We start from the raw sequence: 14,735 nt of genomic DNA on the forward strand, positions 1-14,735 counted from the left end.
TATTGGAGGGCAGTGTGGAGGGTAAAAATCGTAGAGGGAGACCAAGAGATGAATACACTAAGCAGATTCTGAAATATGTAGGTTGCAGTAGGTACTGGGAGATGAAAAAGCTTGCACAGGATAGAGTGGCATGGAGAGCTGCATCAAACCAGTCTCAGGACTGAAGACCACAACAACAACAACATTAAAACTTACTTGGATTCACTGCTCCATCTTTGAAAGAAGTGCAGTTTATTAAACACATGTAAGTTAAAATAAATGTAAAGTGTTGAAATACAGAATTATGATGGATGTGCCTCACAAAAATGGTATTTGTAGATCAACAGAACTGATCTTCGGAAATACAGAGAAAAAATTACTGTTTTGACAGTATCCTGAGGAAGCAATGAAATAAATGTGTTTAGTTAATGAAGGTATGCAATTTCCAGAATGAGATTTTCACTCTGCAGCGGAGTGTGCGCTGATATGAAACTTCCTGGCAGATTAAAACTGTGTGCCCGACCGAGACTCGAACTCGGGACCTTTGCCTTTCGCGGGCAAGTGCTCTACCATCTGAGCTACCGAAGCACGACTCACGCCCGGTACTCACAGCTTTACTTCTGCCAGTATCTCGTCTCCCACCTTCCAAACTTTACAGAAGCTCTCCTGCGAACCTTGCAGAACTAGCACTCCTGAAAGAAAGGATATAGCGGAGACATGGCTTAGCCACAGCCTGGGGGATGTTTCCAGAATGAGATTTTCACTCTGCAGCGGAGTGTGCGCTGATATGAAACTTCCTGGCAGATTAAAACTGTGTGCCCGACCGAGACTCGAACTCGGGACCTTTGCCTTTCGCGGGCAAGTGCTCTACCATCTGAGCTACCGAAGCACGACTCACGCCCGGTACTCACAGCTTTACTTCTGCCAGTATCTCGTCTCCCACCTTCCAAACTTTACAGAAGCTCTCCTGCGAACCTTGCAGAACTAGCACTCCTGAAAGAAAGGATATAGCGGAGACATGGCTTAGCCACAGCCTGGGGGATGTTTCCAGAATGAGATTTTCACTCTGCAGCGGAGTGTGCGCTGATATGAAACTTCCTGGCAGATTAAAACTGTGTGCCCGACCGAGACTCGAACTCGGGACCTTTGCCTTTCGCGGGCAAGTGCTCTACCATCTGAGCTACCGAAGCACGACTCACGCCCGGTACTCACAGCTTTACTTCTGCCAGTATCTCGTCTCCCACCTTCCAAACTTTACAGAAGCTCTCCTGCGAACCTTGCAGAACTAGCACTCCTGAAAGAAAGGATATAGCGGAGACATGGCTTAGCCACAGCCTGGGGGATGTTTCCAGAATGAGATTTTCACTCTGCAGCGGAGTGTGCGCTGATATGAAACTTCCTGGCAGATTAAAACTGTGTGCCCGACCGAGACTCGAACTCGGGACCTTTGCCTTTCGCGGGCAAGTGCTCTACCATCTGAGCTACCGAAGCACGACTCACGCCCGGTACTCACAGCTTTACTTCTGCCAGAGTTCGAGTCTCGGTCGGGCACACAGTTTTAATCTGCCAGGAAGTTTCATATCAGCGCACACTCCGCTGCAGAGTGAAAATCTCATTCTGGAAACATCCCCAAGGCTGTGGCTAAGCCATGTCTCCGCTATATCCTTTCTTTCAGGAGTGCTAGTTCTGCAAGGTTCGCAGGAGAGCTTCTGTAAAGTTTGGAAGGTGGGAGACGAGATACTGGCAGAAGTAAAGCTGTGAGTACTGGGCGTGAGTCGTGCTTCGGTAGCTCAGATGGTAGAGCACTTGCCCGCGAAAGGCAAAGGTCCCGAGTTCGAGTCTCGGTCGGGCACACAGTTTTAATCTGCCAGGAAGTTTCATATCAGCGCACACTCCGCTGCAGAGTGAAAATCTCATTCTGGAAACATCCCCCAGGCTGTGGCTAAGCCATGTCTCCGCTATATCCTTTCTTTCAGGAGTGCTAGTTCTGCAAGGTTCGCAGGAGAGCTTCTGTAAAGTTTGGAAGGTGGGAGACGAGATACTGGCAGAAGTAAAGCTGTGAGTACCGGGCGTGAGTCGTGCTTCGGTAGCTCAGATGGTAGAGCACTTGCCCGCGAAAGGCAAAGGTCCCGAGTTCGAGTCTCGGTCGGGCACACAGTTTTAATCTGCCAGGAAGTTTCAAGGTATGCAATTGTTTTTTTGCATAAGAGACTGCATATTTTAATATAACTTTCACAAATGCACTCTTGTGATAAGAGATTGAATGACTTGTAGACTACTAAAGGCAATGTTTATTTTGACATTGCCCGTCTAAATGCTTCTAGGAATGGAATAGCCAAAATACTTCTTAATGCAATGTGAGATCGAGTAGCTCATTTCTTTTTTGGATAATCATTCCTTAAATTAAAAGGGAAATAGAAGAGGTAGAACTGGATAAAGAAGAGACCCACCAACTTTCAATGCCAAATAGACAATTTTCTTTTTTACTTTAAAAAATCTTGCTTTATGAATGTTTAAATGAAAACTACCACCACCAAACTATGGGATTCTTCAAAATTGGAGCAAAATATATCCTCTATGTCTGTGAGAAGTCTGAATTTCTGCTCTTAGCACATCAGCACTTCTAACGGATTTGGTGCATGTCTGTAGTTACTGACAGAGTGTTTGGCACTTCTTCTGTTCTTCATTCTCTCATCCATACATGTCAGCCTTTCATCTATCTACTACATTTCAACATATATCTATCTTTGCCTTACTTCCAATGAATAAAAATTAACCAAAAATTGCAATATACATACTCTGAAACTAATACGAAGAACATGCCACGGTTTCATAATAATGTACAGTAACAAACAGATTTTTTAAAAATGAAAATGTTTATTGTCAGAATTGTTCCAGCTTCAACCTACTGGTCATGCTTGAAATGAGCCAATGGTTTGTATAATTCTGCATCATTATTAATATAAAGAGCATGGCAGAAGACATTTTTATTGTATGATACATTAGGGCTTCTTTCTATTCCATTCATGGATGAAAAGTAGAAATAGTTATTGTTACAGTACTTCTATGCAGTTATATTTTACATTACATAAATAATATTTCACATATTCAATGAAAGGATTCTCTGGATGTGGACAACAGAAATATGTATTTCATTAAGTGCAATACAACAGAACAACTTTGATTTATGAGGTGACACCAGTATATGTATAGGTCAAACAGAGAGCTCAGTTCTGCCTGCTTTGCACTTAGAAATCTCTCTCACTGTGCTATGTGCAAAACAAGCAGCTAGAGTACTTCTATACATTCACTCAATATTGTCCTATGGTACAATATTCAATATGACTAGCAATGCGATGGAGATGCTGACACCTGGAAATATCCCACAAGAAAGTGTCATAAATGTGCCAAAATTAGTCTATCATGCATATTAATGTAAATATAATGTGAATGAGACTGTTGTGTAATAAAATTATAATGTAATTTTCACTGGAATTCCTAGTTCGTATTACTTTCCATTCATACATTCTTATTTTATCTCATAGACCTGAGAGGATTCAGGAATTGTGAGTGTTGAATTTTGTGATTAAATCTTTTTAGTATCATTCTAATTGACTGGTAGATAGTCCCACACAAAATGCTAGTTAAAAAAATGGAAAATCCATTTTGGAATGTCAACAATGTGGTCAGAGATAATGGTCATGTGTGTGTGTAAGCTTACTTGTGTGAATGTGTATGCATTTTTTTTTTGGCCGAAAGCTTATCTATAACAGTCTCTTCATCATGTCTACCTGCAACTCAAAAAGCTAGTTCATTTTGAAATTTTATATTTTCCCCTTTTCTGTCATGGAAATGTTGGCATTAGTATGTCAGAAGTATGTCAGTATGTCATTCTCAACTACAGACTCAACATATGTTCTGGGTCTTTTGTTAGTTTTGTGTGGTTTAAAACATCCTGGCTTTAAATGTTGCCATCATAGTTTTCAGCAAGGTGACATTAGTGTGATATTACAAAATACCTTTGTCTTTTGAGAAAATGTCACATTGTGAATTGTGTTTTATTCATCTCATGGTGTACACTTGCAATCCATTTGGTTTGCGAACAGGAGACATGTCAAAAATTTATAAAACAATTACAATGATTTTTACATTAATAAATAATAGCACTAAAATAAATAACGACACTATAAGGATAACACATTGTGCCCAGCTCAAATTTCCAGTTTGTCACGCATGAATTCATCCACTGAGTAATAACACTTCAGTGTCAGTACCTCATATAGCTTTCTTTTAAGTGAACCTAAATTCATCTGCATCAACTTGTTCCTTTTAATTTATTACAAATTTTCATTCCCATGTATTGAGGTCCCTGGGCATATAGTCTGAGGCGGTGGGTGGGGAGCATAAAATTTTCTTTGTTTCTGGTATCATGTGAATGGACAAAATGGTTTCCCTCAAATAACTGATGTCTGGTGTACAAAAATATAATAATCTCATATATGTATAAGGATGGCAGAGTTAATATTTTAAGTTTTCTAAATAATGGTCAACATGGTTCTTTGTGATTTGCAGTGCAACATATTTCATACAATTTTTTTCTGTATTTTTAGTATCCACACTATGTTTGTTGAGTTACCCCCCAAAAAAGTACCATACCTAATAATGGATTTGAAGTAGCTTGTATATGCTACTTTTTGTGTGTCCATGTCAGTTGCAGTTGACAATATTTGCTACTCAGTTTGTTTGCCAGGTATTCAATGCATGCCTGCCACCTCAAATTTTTATCTACATTTAAACCTAAGAATTTGACTGAGTCAACTTCTATTGTACCTTGGTTTTTTGTGTTCAATCTTAATCTGCTCACATTTTGATTGTTTGGTTCTGAACTGCATCACGTGAGTCTTAGATATGTTTAGATTCAACCCATTTAGCTGAAACCAAGTTCCTACAGTACTGAGGGTACTGATCATAGATTTGGGAATTTTTCCCGAGTCCTGATCTTCAACTAAGACAGAAGTATCATCTGCAAACAGAAATGATGGGGAGCTGATATTTAATGGTAAGTCATTAACATAAAAGAGAAATAGGACTGGACCTAATATGGAGCCTTGTGGAACACCCTGAGATATTTTTTTTTTCCACTCAGAAAAATAATATGTGCCATTTGAGAAAATGCTAACTCTTTGCTTTCTGTTGGACAAGTAGGAGTTAAGCCATTGTAAGGCACTGCCGCTAATGCCATACTTCTCAAGTTTGTAAACAAGCAATGCATGGTTTACGGAATCAAATGCCTTTGTGGGGTTGCAGAAAATTCCTGCCACCTTATTTCTCTTGTCTAATGATGTACTTATTTTCTCAGCAACACTGTTTACTGCATCAATGGTGTTGTTACCCTACTGAAAACCAAATTGATTGTTTAGAATAACAGAATATTTTGCAATGAAGTTTTGGATTTGTGCAACAGCAAGTTTTTCAAATATTTTAGATAGGATTGAGAGAATAGAGATAGGACGATAATTTCCCATGATCTCTCTCGATACCTTCTTGAAGAGGGGTTTGACTTCAGCATATTTCATTACATCTGGGAAACAGCCCTCTTCAAAACATTGATTTATTATCTGAGCTAGTGGGTTTGCAATTCTATTGTGTACCACTTTAATAACTTTGGTGGGTCATCCCAACCTGCAGATTTTTTGTTTTTTAATGTTAGAATAGCATTTTCTACATCCTCCACAGAAACTTTTGAGAATTTTGTAAAGTTTTCAGTTTTCGCCTAGGCCAAAGGGATTTACTTTGTTGTGATAATCTGTTACATCTACATCAGACTTTGCTACATTTATAAAGAATTCATTAAAGTACTCTGGTATTTGAGTTGGATTTGCAATAGTATTTCCTTCAATGTCAACTTTTGGAATTTCTTGGTTACAGGCTTTAACACATAACTCAGGTTTAATGACTGACCACACAGCCTTTGTCTTATTTTTATGATTTAAAATTAGCCTGTTATTTGCCAGTTGTTTTGCTGCCTTGACAACTCTTTTGCATATAGTTTTATAGAATCTAACATATTTAATGAAATCAATATCTTTATTATATTTTAGTTCTCTGTGCAGTTGCCTTTTCCTTACACTGGAAATTTTTATGCCCTGGGTAATCCACTTTACTGTATTTGTTATTTTACTGCTGCTGAGTCTAGGGAGAAATGCTTCATTAAAGTCTCCAAGAAATCTATTTAGGAATTTCTCAAACTTTTCGTCACTTGAGTTACAATAATCAAAAGTCCATGTTTTCTCTTTTAGCTTCTCACTAAATGTTAGAAAGTTTTCTTTGCTTAAGTTCCTGCTCATATGAGTTCTCATACTGAAACGTTCCTGTCTGTCTGTGGCAGCTCAATGAACAATGCACAATGATCTGAAATACCTAGATCTAGACAAAATTTATACACATCTTCATATACATAATTAGTTAGAACATTGTCAATGCATGTTGCTGATTGCCCATTGTCTCTGGTAGATTCAAAGAAATTCAATTGGAAACCACATTTCTTTACTAAGTCAGTGAAACTTGAAGCGTGGCTACTATCACATTTCATCAATTGAAAATCAAGGTATCAACCGGCAGAATGTTACACAATATAAGAATTAATTATGATATTAAACTTCTAAAAATAAATTCTAATGGTGTATTTTCATATTAGAAAAAAATTATTGAAAACTTTGTTGGCTGCATTTTATATATCATTCTACCAATGCACATTTTAGATGAACTGCACCAAAAATTTCTTACCATGAGCACCACGAAAATAGGATGACGCAATTGCTTTGAATCTTTCTTGTCCAGCAGTATCCCAACTGAAAGACAAATTATTTAAAACAAAGATTTAGTCTTTTACTTTACACAGTATGCAAATTGTTCACATCACTTTTCTCCTAGCCAAATGAAGATCCCATTTTGGCATTCACATCTGGTGTTGCATCTAAAATGTGAAAATATCAGAGAGAGAGAGGAGAGAGAGAGAGAGAGAGAGAGAGAGAGAGAGAGAGAGAGAGAGAGGGAGGGGGGGGCAGGGGAGTGGGGGTGAGGGGAGGGAGTGTAGGGGGAGGAGAAGAAGAAGAAGAAGAAGAAGAAGAAGAAGAAGAACAACAACAACAACAACAACTTGTATGGACTGACAACAATCACCTACAGAATTGTTTGTATTGTACTACTTTTGAAATACAAAGTTTTCATCTCATTACAAATGTACTCTGGTTATAGGTGTGCCAACAACAAAACAGGTGCCTCTCTTTTAGTACTTGCTTCTCCTATAATGCTGACAGTGGTTTATTTTCATATGGAGACCTACTGTGAGTTCAAAGTCTGGCAAAATAACATATGTGCTATTGCTCATTACATCTGTAACTTAATTGATATTTAAGGTAAAGCAGTTGCAAATCATGTGCCACATTGAAACAAACAATTTGCATCAACTGCATGCTGTATTTACGTCTGACTACTATATAGGTTAGCAGAAGTGTTTAGGACAATAGATTTGTACCATTCTAACCAAAATAAATGCTCCCAAAACAGGTATCTTCTCTTTGAAGGCAGATGGGACATTTTTAATAACAAATGTTACAGCATCCTGTATATATTTTTTTGGGAAATAAAAAAAGCCATAGTAATCCAGCTGTTACTTTACTACTGCGTTCTGACATGTAGCGGAACAGTAATTTTTTAGATGAATGTATTTTTCCTCATTAGACAACATGGATTCCAGAACCAATAACTATGAATAACTAAATTTACTTTCATACAAAATACTGCATTCTCCACCCTTTCCGACCCCATTTTGCACTGACCAACCAGGATGAGTTTGTACTTCAGTTTATCTCTCTTATTTTTGTTCTGATCCTTTCAATATTCTCTCATCTTCTCTGCATATTGTCCCCCCCCCCCCCCCCCCAAAATCAATGTTGCATTACATGTTATCAGTGCACCTGCCACATTAATTTTCTATGAGGATCCGAACTTTCCACAGTATTTGCCGTTGTCCTTGTCAGCTAAGCAACTTATTGTGGGAAAACTAACAGAATCACATGGATGTAAATGATGTACTAATGCCGTATGTGATAAGAAATTATACTGATGCCAATGTTGAAACATTGTCTGCAGCATCTTCGTTTCCATCATTAAGTCTAATATGGGACATACTGCTATGCAGTCTCTTGGTATAAGTGCCTTCTTCCATGGACTGCTGAGTGTGTAAATTCTATTTCTATTAAATCTGTTGACACACATTCTCATTTCCACAACCTCTTTGATGATACCGAGTGAGATGATGCAGTGGTTAGTACACAGGACTCGCATTTGAGAAGATGATGGTTCAGACCTGCATCCAGCCATCCAAATTTTGGTATTCCATGATTTTGGAAAATTGCTCAGGCAAATACTGGGATGCTTCCATTGAAAGGGCAAGGCTGATTTCCTTCCCCATCCTGAACTTGTGATTAAACCCTAATCTTCCTTTCCCTTTGATGACTGAATCCCAGTAGTTCAAAGCGTGCACCTGAATGTGTCTGTTCAAACAAGATTTTATGTTTATTTCACTGATTTCACTGGCAAAAGCAGATATTACATAGCCAAAAGATGGTTGTAATCCAATGATTTGCTTAATTTCATTAGATGTTGCTCTGCAAAATGAGAGGAACATAGTGTGCTGTTCTGTGGTTGAATATGGGTTTGGGTTTTCCAAAGAGAGCTGAGTTTATTTCCAGTGCCCAATAGCCATTTCCTCTGAACACAGAGGTTAGATGGTTTATTTTGGCACCAAGAAAGTTTGCGTCCTACATACTTTTAGCTCTTTCTATCAGAGGGCTCAGCGCAGCCTCTTTTGGGCAAGATGGGCACTGTACCAAAAATCAGTGGCACATAAAATACAGAAATCCAGAAAAATCTGTTGCTGCTAAAGCAAGCCTTATGAACAAGCATAAGACCTTTTGAGAGGAGACATGGTGGATTTTGGCCGATACTTCAAACTACTGGGACACAATTATCAAAGATGCTGCAAAAATTAGAATGTGTGTCAACAACTTTTATGGAAATGTGAATTACACACTCAGCAATGTGCTGGATTGGGCAGTTGATATCAAGAGACTTCATTGGAGTCCAATATCACACATCGTGACGGAAAAAAATGTGCTGCAATTTCACTGTTGATTTTAATGTAGTATCTCATTACTGTGGACACCACTGTATCATTTACATCTACGTGATTCCATTACTCCTTCAACAGTCCATTGCTTTCCTGTTGAAGAAAATGGTGTTGACTGTCGAAAAGTTGGCTTTTTACAGAAAATTAATTTGACAAATGCACTGAGAACATTTAATACAGCAAATTTAATACAGAAGACTTATTGGGTTGTCAATGCTTCTGTTATCTTGGCTTCCTTGGCTAGCAATCCTAAGTTCCAGCCTTTTTTCAACAGAATTTTTTTTCTATTATTTCTGGTCCATAAATATTACACAGACTACCCAAAAGTAGCCTATATTTGACTACAAGTAAAATACTGGAATAATTAAAGCAAATTTATTAGAAAAATCTTAAAACTTCTCTGCATGGCCCAAATTCAGACTTAAGCATTTGTCAAACTTTAGCCACCACTTTTCCAGTTGATAAAGTTTGTTATGCTTTTTATGGGTTGTTGGACAAGGCAGTATGAGACCACATCATTGACTGCCAAAATTCTCCACATTAGCGTAAGAAACTTGTGTCTCATCACTGACAATGATTCTGTAGTATTCCTTCACCTTCTGCATCCTGACAAAAAGCAAAATCCAGAAAAGGAATTATGGAACCCAACGTGCACAGAAGTTGTGGCACCCTAGTTGTTTAATGATCTCCTGAAAAACACCCCAATAAATCTGCAGAAAGTGGTCTGACTGTGAAACAATGATTTTCAAAATTTTTTTTCATAAATCTGCTGTGCCAGTTAATTGATGACTACAGATGAATAGCCACTTCTGTCATTTTTATGAACGTTCATCCTTCCACTCACAAAAAGATGATACCATTGACACACAACACCTTTACTCAACACGTTAAATCCATATACAGAGCAAATTTTGGTATTTTTGCCACCAGAAACTTTATTATCAAATTGACTTCACATTTTGTAGTTTTTCAATTGCAATGTCTGTTCTGAGTGGCTACTGTAGGCAAACGAGATGAGATGTGCCTTTCTTGCTATCAAGTCTCTAAGCACACTCACATACTGTGTGAGTCATTATAGTGACTTATCTTCCTCCTCAATTCTTCCCATGCTACTTTACTGAGTAGGCCTCACATTCATTTCCTGATCTTTTTTCCCTGGTTATCACTGATTTATTTTTTTTCAGAGTTATCTGAATATGTGTTTACTTATTGGGTCCTCACTTGATATTTTATTCTGTCTGTGAATAAAAAGAACTAGCTCTGTACCTTTCCTCCCTTGGTACTGGATTTTGGCCATTTCCAAAGTGCCAGACTATAGATCCAATGGTCACAGGTTGACCCCTAGTAAGTACTAAGATTTTTATTGCGCAGGGGTCCACCTTAAACTGTAGGTCCCTCTATAAATGAATTAGCAAGTCAGTTCAAAAGTTGGAAGACGGCAATGGCATTCCATCAGGACCAAGCCTGGTAAAGCACCGTGGTGTTTGAACCAATCTTTGGATTGATTACAGCTTTATTTTTTTTTTACCATACCACTATCCAATACATTTACATATTTATTTTACTACATATTTTATTAGATACTGTTTTAAGCACCATCCAATACATTTACGCATTTATTCTGCTACGTATTTTATTAAATACAATTTATAGAAGATATAGTTAGGAGCAAATGATTACACAACACCCTTAGAAAAAAGAGTAACATACGGTAAATGTGTATACAGAAATTAAAAAAGGAATACATATTTCACAAATCATAAACGTAATGTCTTTAGATAAACCAAAAATCTTAAACATCACATTTAATACCAGTCTATAATCAAGAAATGAAAGCAAGAATGTAACCTATGTTTCAAAAGGAAAACCTGCACTAACCAATGCTCAGATAAAATATGTTTGATATGATACAAATGTGTGATATATATAAGTACAATTTATGTCAGCTGGGTGAAAATATTAACAATTCAAGTCTACTTCTGCACTGCATAAACTGCATATATAGGTTCCATCAATCTTATTCATAACACGTAGGTTGAATATGTGCCTTGGTTTAATTATATGTGTGTAACCATTATGCATCAACTGCATCAATTCTACTTGGTAAACCATGGAAATGATGTCAGTTTTGGTTACAACATATCATTGTGTCTGCCAGTTATTCTTTAACCTCACAATTTCCCGTAAATAAATGCTTCACTAACAACATCACTAAAGTTTATTGGTCCACTGTCCAGTTTCACTACAAGCATCACAACTACCTTCCAGACTTCACATAAAGTTTGTTTCTATTCTTGCCACCTCATGAGTAACAACTTTTTTTTAAAAAAACTAATGGCTATAATTACAGATGACACAATATTGTACCATTAGGGATTTTAGAGCCTCTTTGAGGTGGTTTAGAATAATCAATATCAGAATTTCATTCCATGTGCAAGATCTCCCATACTTCACACTTACTTAATTGTGATGGCTTCCCTATTGTAGACAGCTGCCTCCTTAGTAAACAACACAGAGACTGAACATTTTGTGTTGGATTATGTACTGCACATATTACTTTGTCGCCATCTATGATCTTTGATCCACCATAAATTTTTGTTAATTTCACAAAGACAGTAATAAACAATGTTTATTTTAAAGTTTAATTTTAAAGTGTCTTTATAATGGATTATGTTGTTGTTGTTGTGGTCTTCAGTCCAGAGACTGGTTTGATGCAGCTGTCCATGTCACTCTATGCTGTGCAAGATTCTTCATCTCCCAGTACCTACTGCAGCCTACATCCTTCTGAATCTGCTTACTGTATTCATCTCTTGGTCACCCTCTACGATTTTTACCCTCCACACTGCCCTCCGGTACTAAATTGGTGATCCCTTGATGCCTCAGAACATGTCCTGCCAACCGATCCCTTCTTCTTGTCAAGTTGTGCCACAAACTTCTCTTCTCGCCAATTCTATTCAATACCTCCTCATTAGTTATGTGATCTACCCATCTAATCTTCAGCATTCTTCTGTAGCACCACATTTCGAAAGCTTCTATTCTCTTCTTGTCTAAACTATTTATCGTCCATGTTTCACTTCCATACATGGCTACACTCCATACAAATACTTTCAGAAACAACTTCCTGACACTTAAATCAAGACACGATGTTAACAAATTTCTCTTCTTCAGAAACGCTTTCCTTGCCATTGCCAGCCTACATTTTATATCCTCTCTACTTCGACTATCACCAGTTATTTTGCCCCGCAAATAGAAAAACTCCTTTACTACTTTAAGTGCCTCATTTCCTAATCTAATTCCCTCAGCATCACCCGACTTAATTAGACTACATTCCATTATCCTCGTTTTGCTTTGTTGATGTTTATCTTATATCCTCCTTTCAAGATACTGTCCATTCCATTCAACTGCTCTTCCAAGTCCTTTGCTGTCTCTGACGAAATTACAATGTCATCGGCGAACCTCGAAGTTTTTATTTCTTCTCCATGGATTTTAATACCTACTCCGAATTTTTCTTTTGTTTCCCCTCACTGCTTTCTCAATATACAGATTGAACAACATCGGGGATAGGCTACAGCCCTGTCTCACTCCCTTCCCAACCACCGCTTCCCTTTCATGTCCCTCGACTGTTATAGCTGCCATCTGGTTTCTGTACAAACTGTAAATAGCCTTTCGCTCCCTGTATTTTATCCCTGCCACCTTCAGAATTTGAAAGAGAGTATTCCAGTCAACATTGTCAAAAGCTTTCTCTAAGTCTACAAATGCTAGAAACATAGGTTTGACTTTCCTTAATCTTTCTTCTAAGATAAGTCGTAGGGTCAGTATTGCCTCACGTGTTCCAACATTTCTACGGAATCCATACTGATCTTCCCCGAGGTCGGCTTCTACCAGTTTTTCCATTCGTCTGTAAAGAATTCGTATTAGTATTTTGCAGCTGTGAATTATTAAACTGATAGTTCGGTAATTTTCACATCTGTCAACACCTGCTTTCTTTGGGATTGGAATTATTATATTCTTCTTGAAGTCTGAGGGAATTTCGCCTGTCTCATACATCTTGCTCGTCTGATGGTAGAGTTTTGTCAGGACTGGCTCTCCCAAGGCTGTCAGTAGTTCTAATGGAATTCATTGAAAAAACTAAAATCTTTTTAGTTGAATAAATCTTGGAATTCTATTAATATTTTGCATTTGTGTATTTTAGTTTCACAAGAGGTCTGCCATCTGAGTGATTTCATAACCAGAAGCATCCATTCCCTGTGTAGTAACATTTTGCATGTTTGACAAATAATTCATTAACATGTTGATGGGCTGTTTGTGAGATTCATTCAACATGAAATGTTCACAAATTTTTTTCCTCCTGATACTCAACACTGTTTGTCTGCAATATGTGGAGCATTCACTGGTGAGAACTTCATGACTATGATGCATGTTCAAATACTGAAACCCAGAGAGGTGGTACAGAAGATAGCACAATGGACTCATATTTGGGGCAAATGAAGTTTGTAGATTGTAGATTGTATTTTATTGGTCCTGTTGTCTACATAGCAGCTTATGCATAAGACATTGGACAAGTCAAGTTATAAATATACAGGCTGAAAGTAATTTCAAGGCATACATATTTAAGCTTACAATAATACACTTTACACGTAAGTATTTATGTAACACATTTCATGAATTTAAATATTCTTCAATGGAGTAAAAACAGTGATGCTAGCTACAAAGAGTTATTTTCTGTGGTTTCTCTAAATTCATTAAGGTAAATGCTGGAATGAAGTTCAAACATCTACTAGCTACAAAGAGTTATTTTCTGTGGTTTCTCTAAATTCATTAAGGTAAATGCGGGAATGAATGAAGTGATGTGCACTGGCTGTAAAATACTTCCTAAAAGTCACAACAGGTTTTGCATCAACTGAAGATACGAAACTGGTTGTTAAAGACACTGATTATTTCATCCAAAATGTGGAAATTTGGCTGCTGTTGCCTGCAATTTGAAATAAAATGTCGGAATGCTTTCATTAAAAAGAAATCAGCTGATTTTCCTTTGCCAACTTTGGCCAGGTTGAACTTGTGCTCTGTCAATAATAAATTCACTGTAGATATGAAAAAAAAAAAAAAAATCCTAATCTTCCTCTGGAGTGTGGAAGTCTGTCCAATGTGGCGATTGTCTGCATTATTGTACAAGCTACAACTACCATATCAATTGATGTCTGAATAACATTTTTATATTAACAGTCGAAATTGATTCCTGTAATTTTGAAAGCAGTTTGCCAAAGAAAGGTGATTACCTGTCTTCCCACATCTGATAATATTAACTAATTAACTGATTTACAAATATAGCAGTTGCCGAGACAATGAACATGTGCCTTTGGTACTAAATATTATACATCAATAAATCTGTGGTATTGACGGTATCTTCCTCGACCGGACCAGACGTGCTGCTCACAGCTATGCTAGAGACGGCACTTTTGAACCTCTCAACAGTCTGTCTCTTGGTGAGATTGCTTTCCATCACTTGCAGTTTGCTGAGGGGTGGCACCAAACCTACATGTCACCAGAGGATGAATTGAGATGA

General features: G+C 37.6%; 1 protein-coding gene across 3 annotated transcripts in view; it reads right to left on the minus strand.

Annotated features, from left to right (window-relative positions):
- The window catches only part of LOC126473830 (ras-related protein Rab-34-like), a 123,692-nt gene that overhangs the window by 47,855 nt on the left and 61,102 nt on the right, over positions 1-14,735 (minus strand). For all 3 annotated transcript variants that reach the window (XR_007586529.1, XM_050101151.1, XM_050101152.1), the window contains exon 4: positions 6,766-6,830. Coding sequence is in view for 2 of the 3 variants with exons in the window: in XM_050101151.1 (XP_049957108.1) it covers positions 6,766-6,830 (65 nt within the window). In the remaining variant the exon portion in view is untranslated. The remainder of the gene's footprint in view (positions 1-6,765; positions 6,831-14,735) is intronic.

This window comes from Schistocerca serialis, chromosome 4 (genome assembly GCF_023864345.2).
Source record: "Schistocerca serialis cubense isolate TAMUIC-IGC-003099 chromosome 4, iqSchSeri2.2, whole genome shotgun sequence".
Classification (NCBI taxonomy): domain Eukaryota; kingdom Metazoa; phylum Arthropoda; class Insecta; order Orthoptera; family Acrididae; genus Schistocerca; species Schistocerca serialis.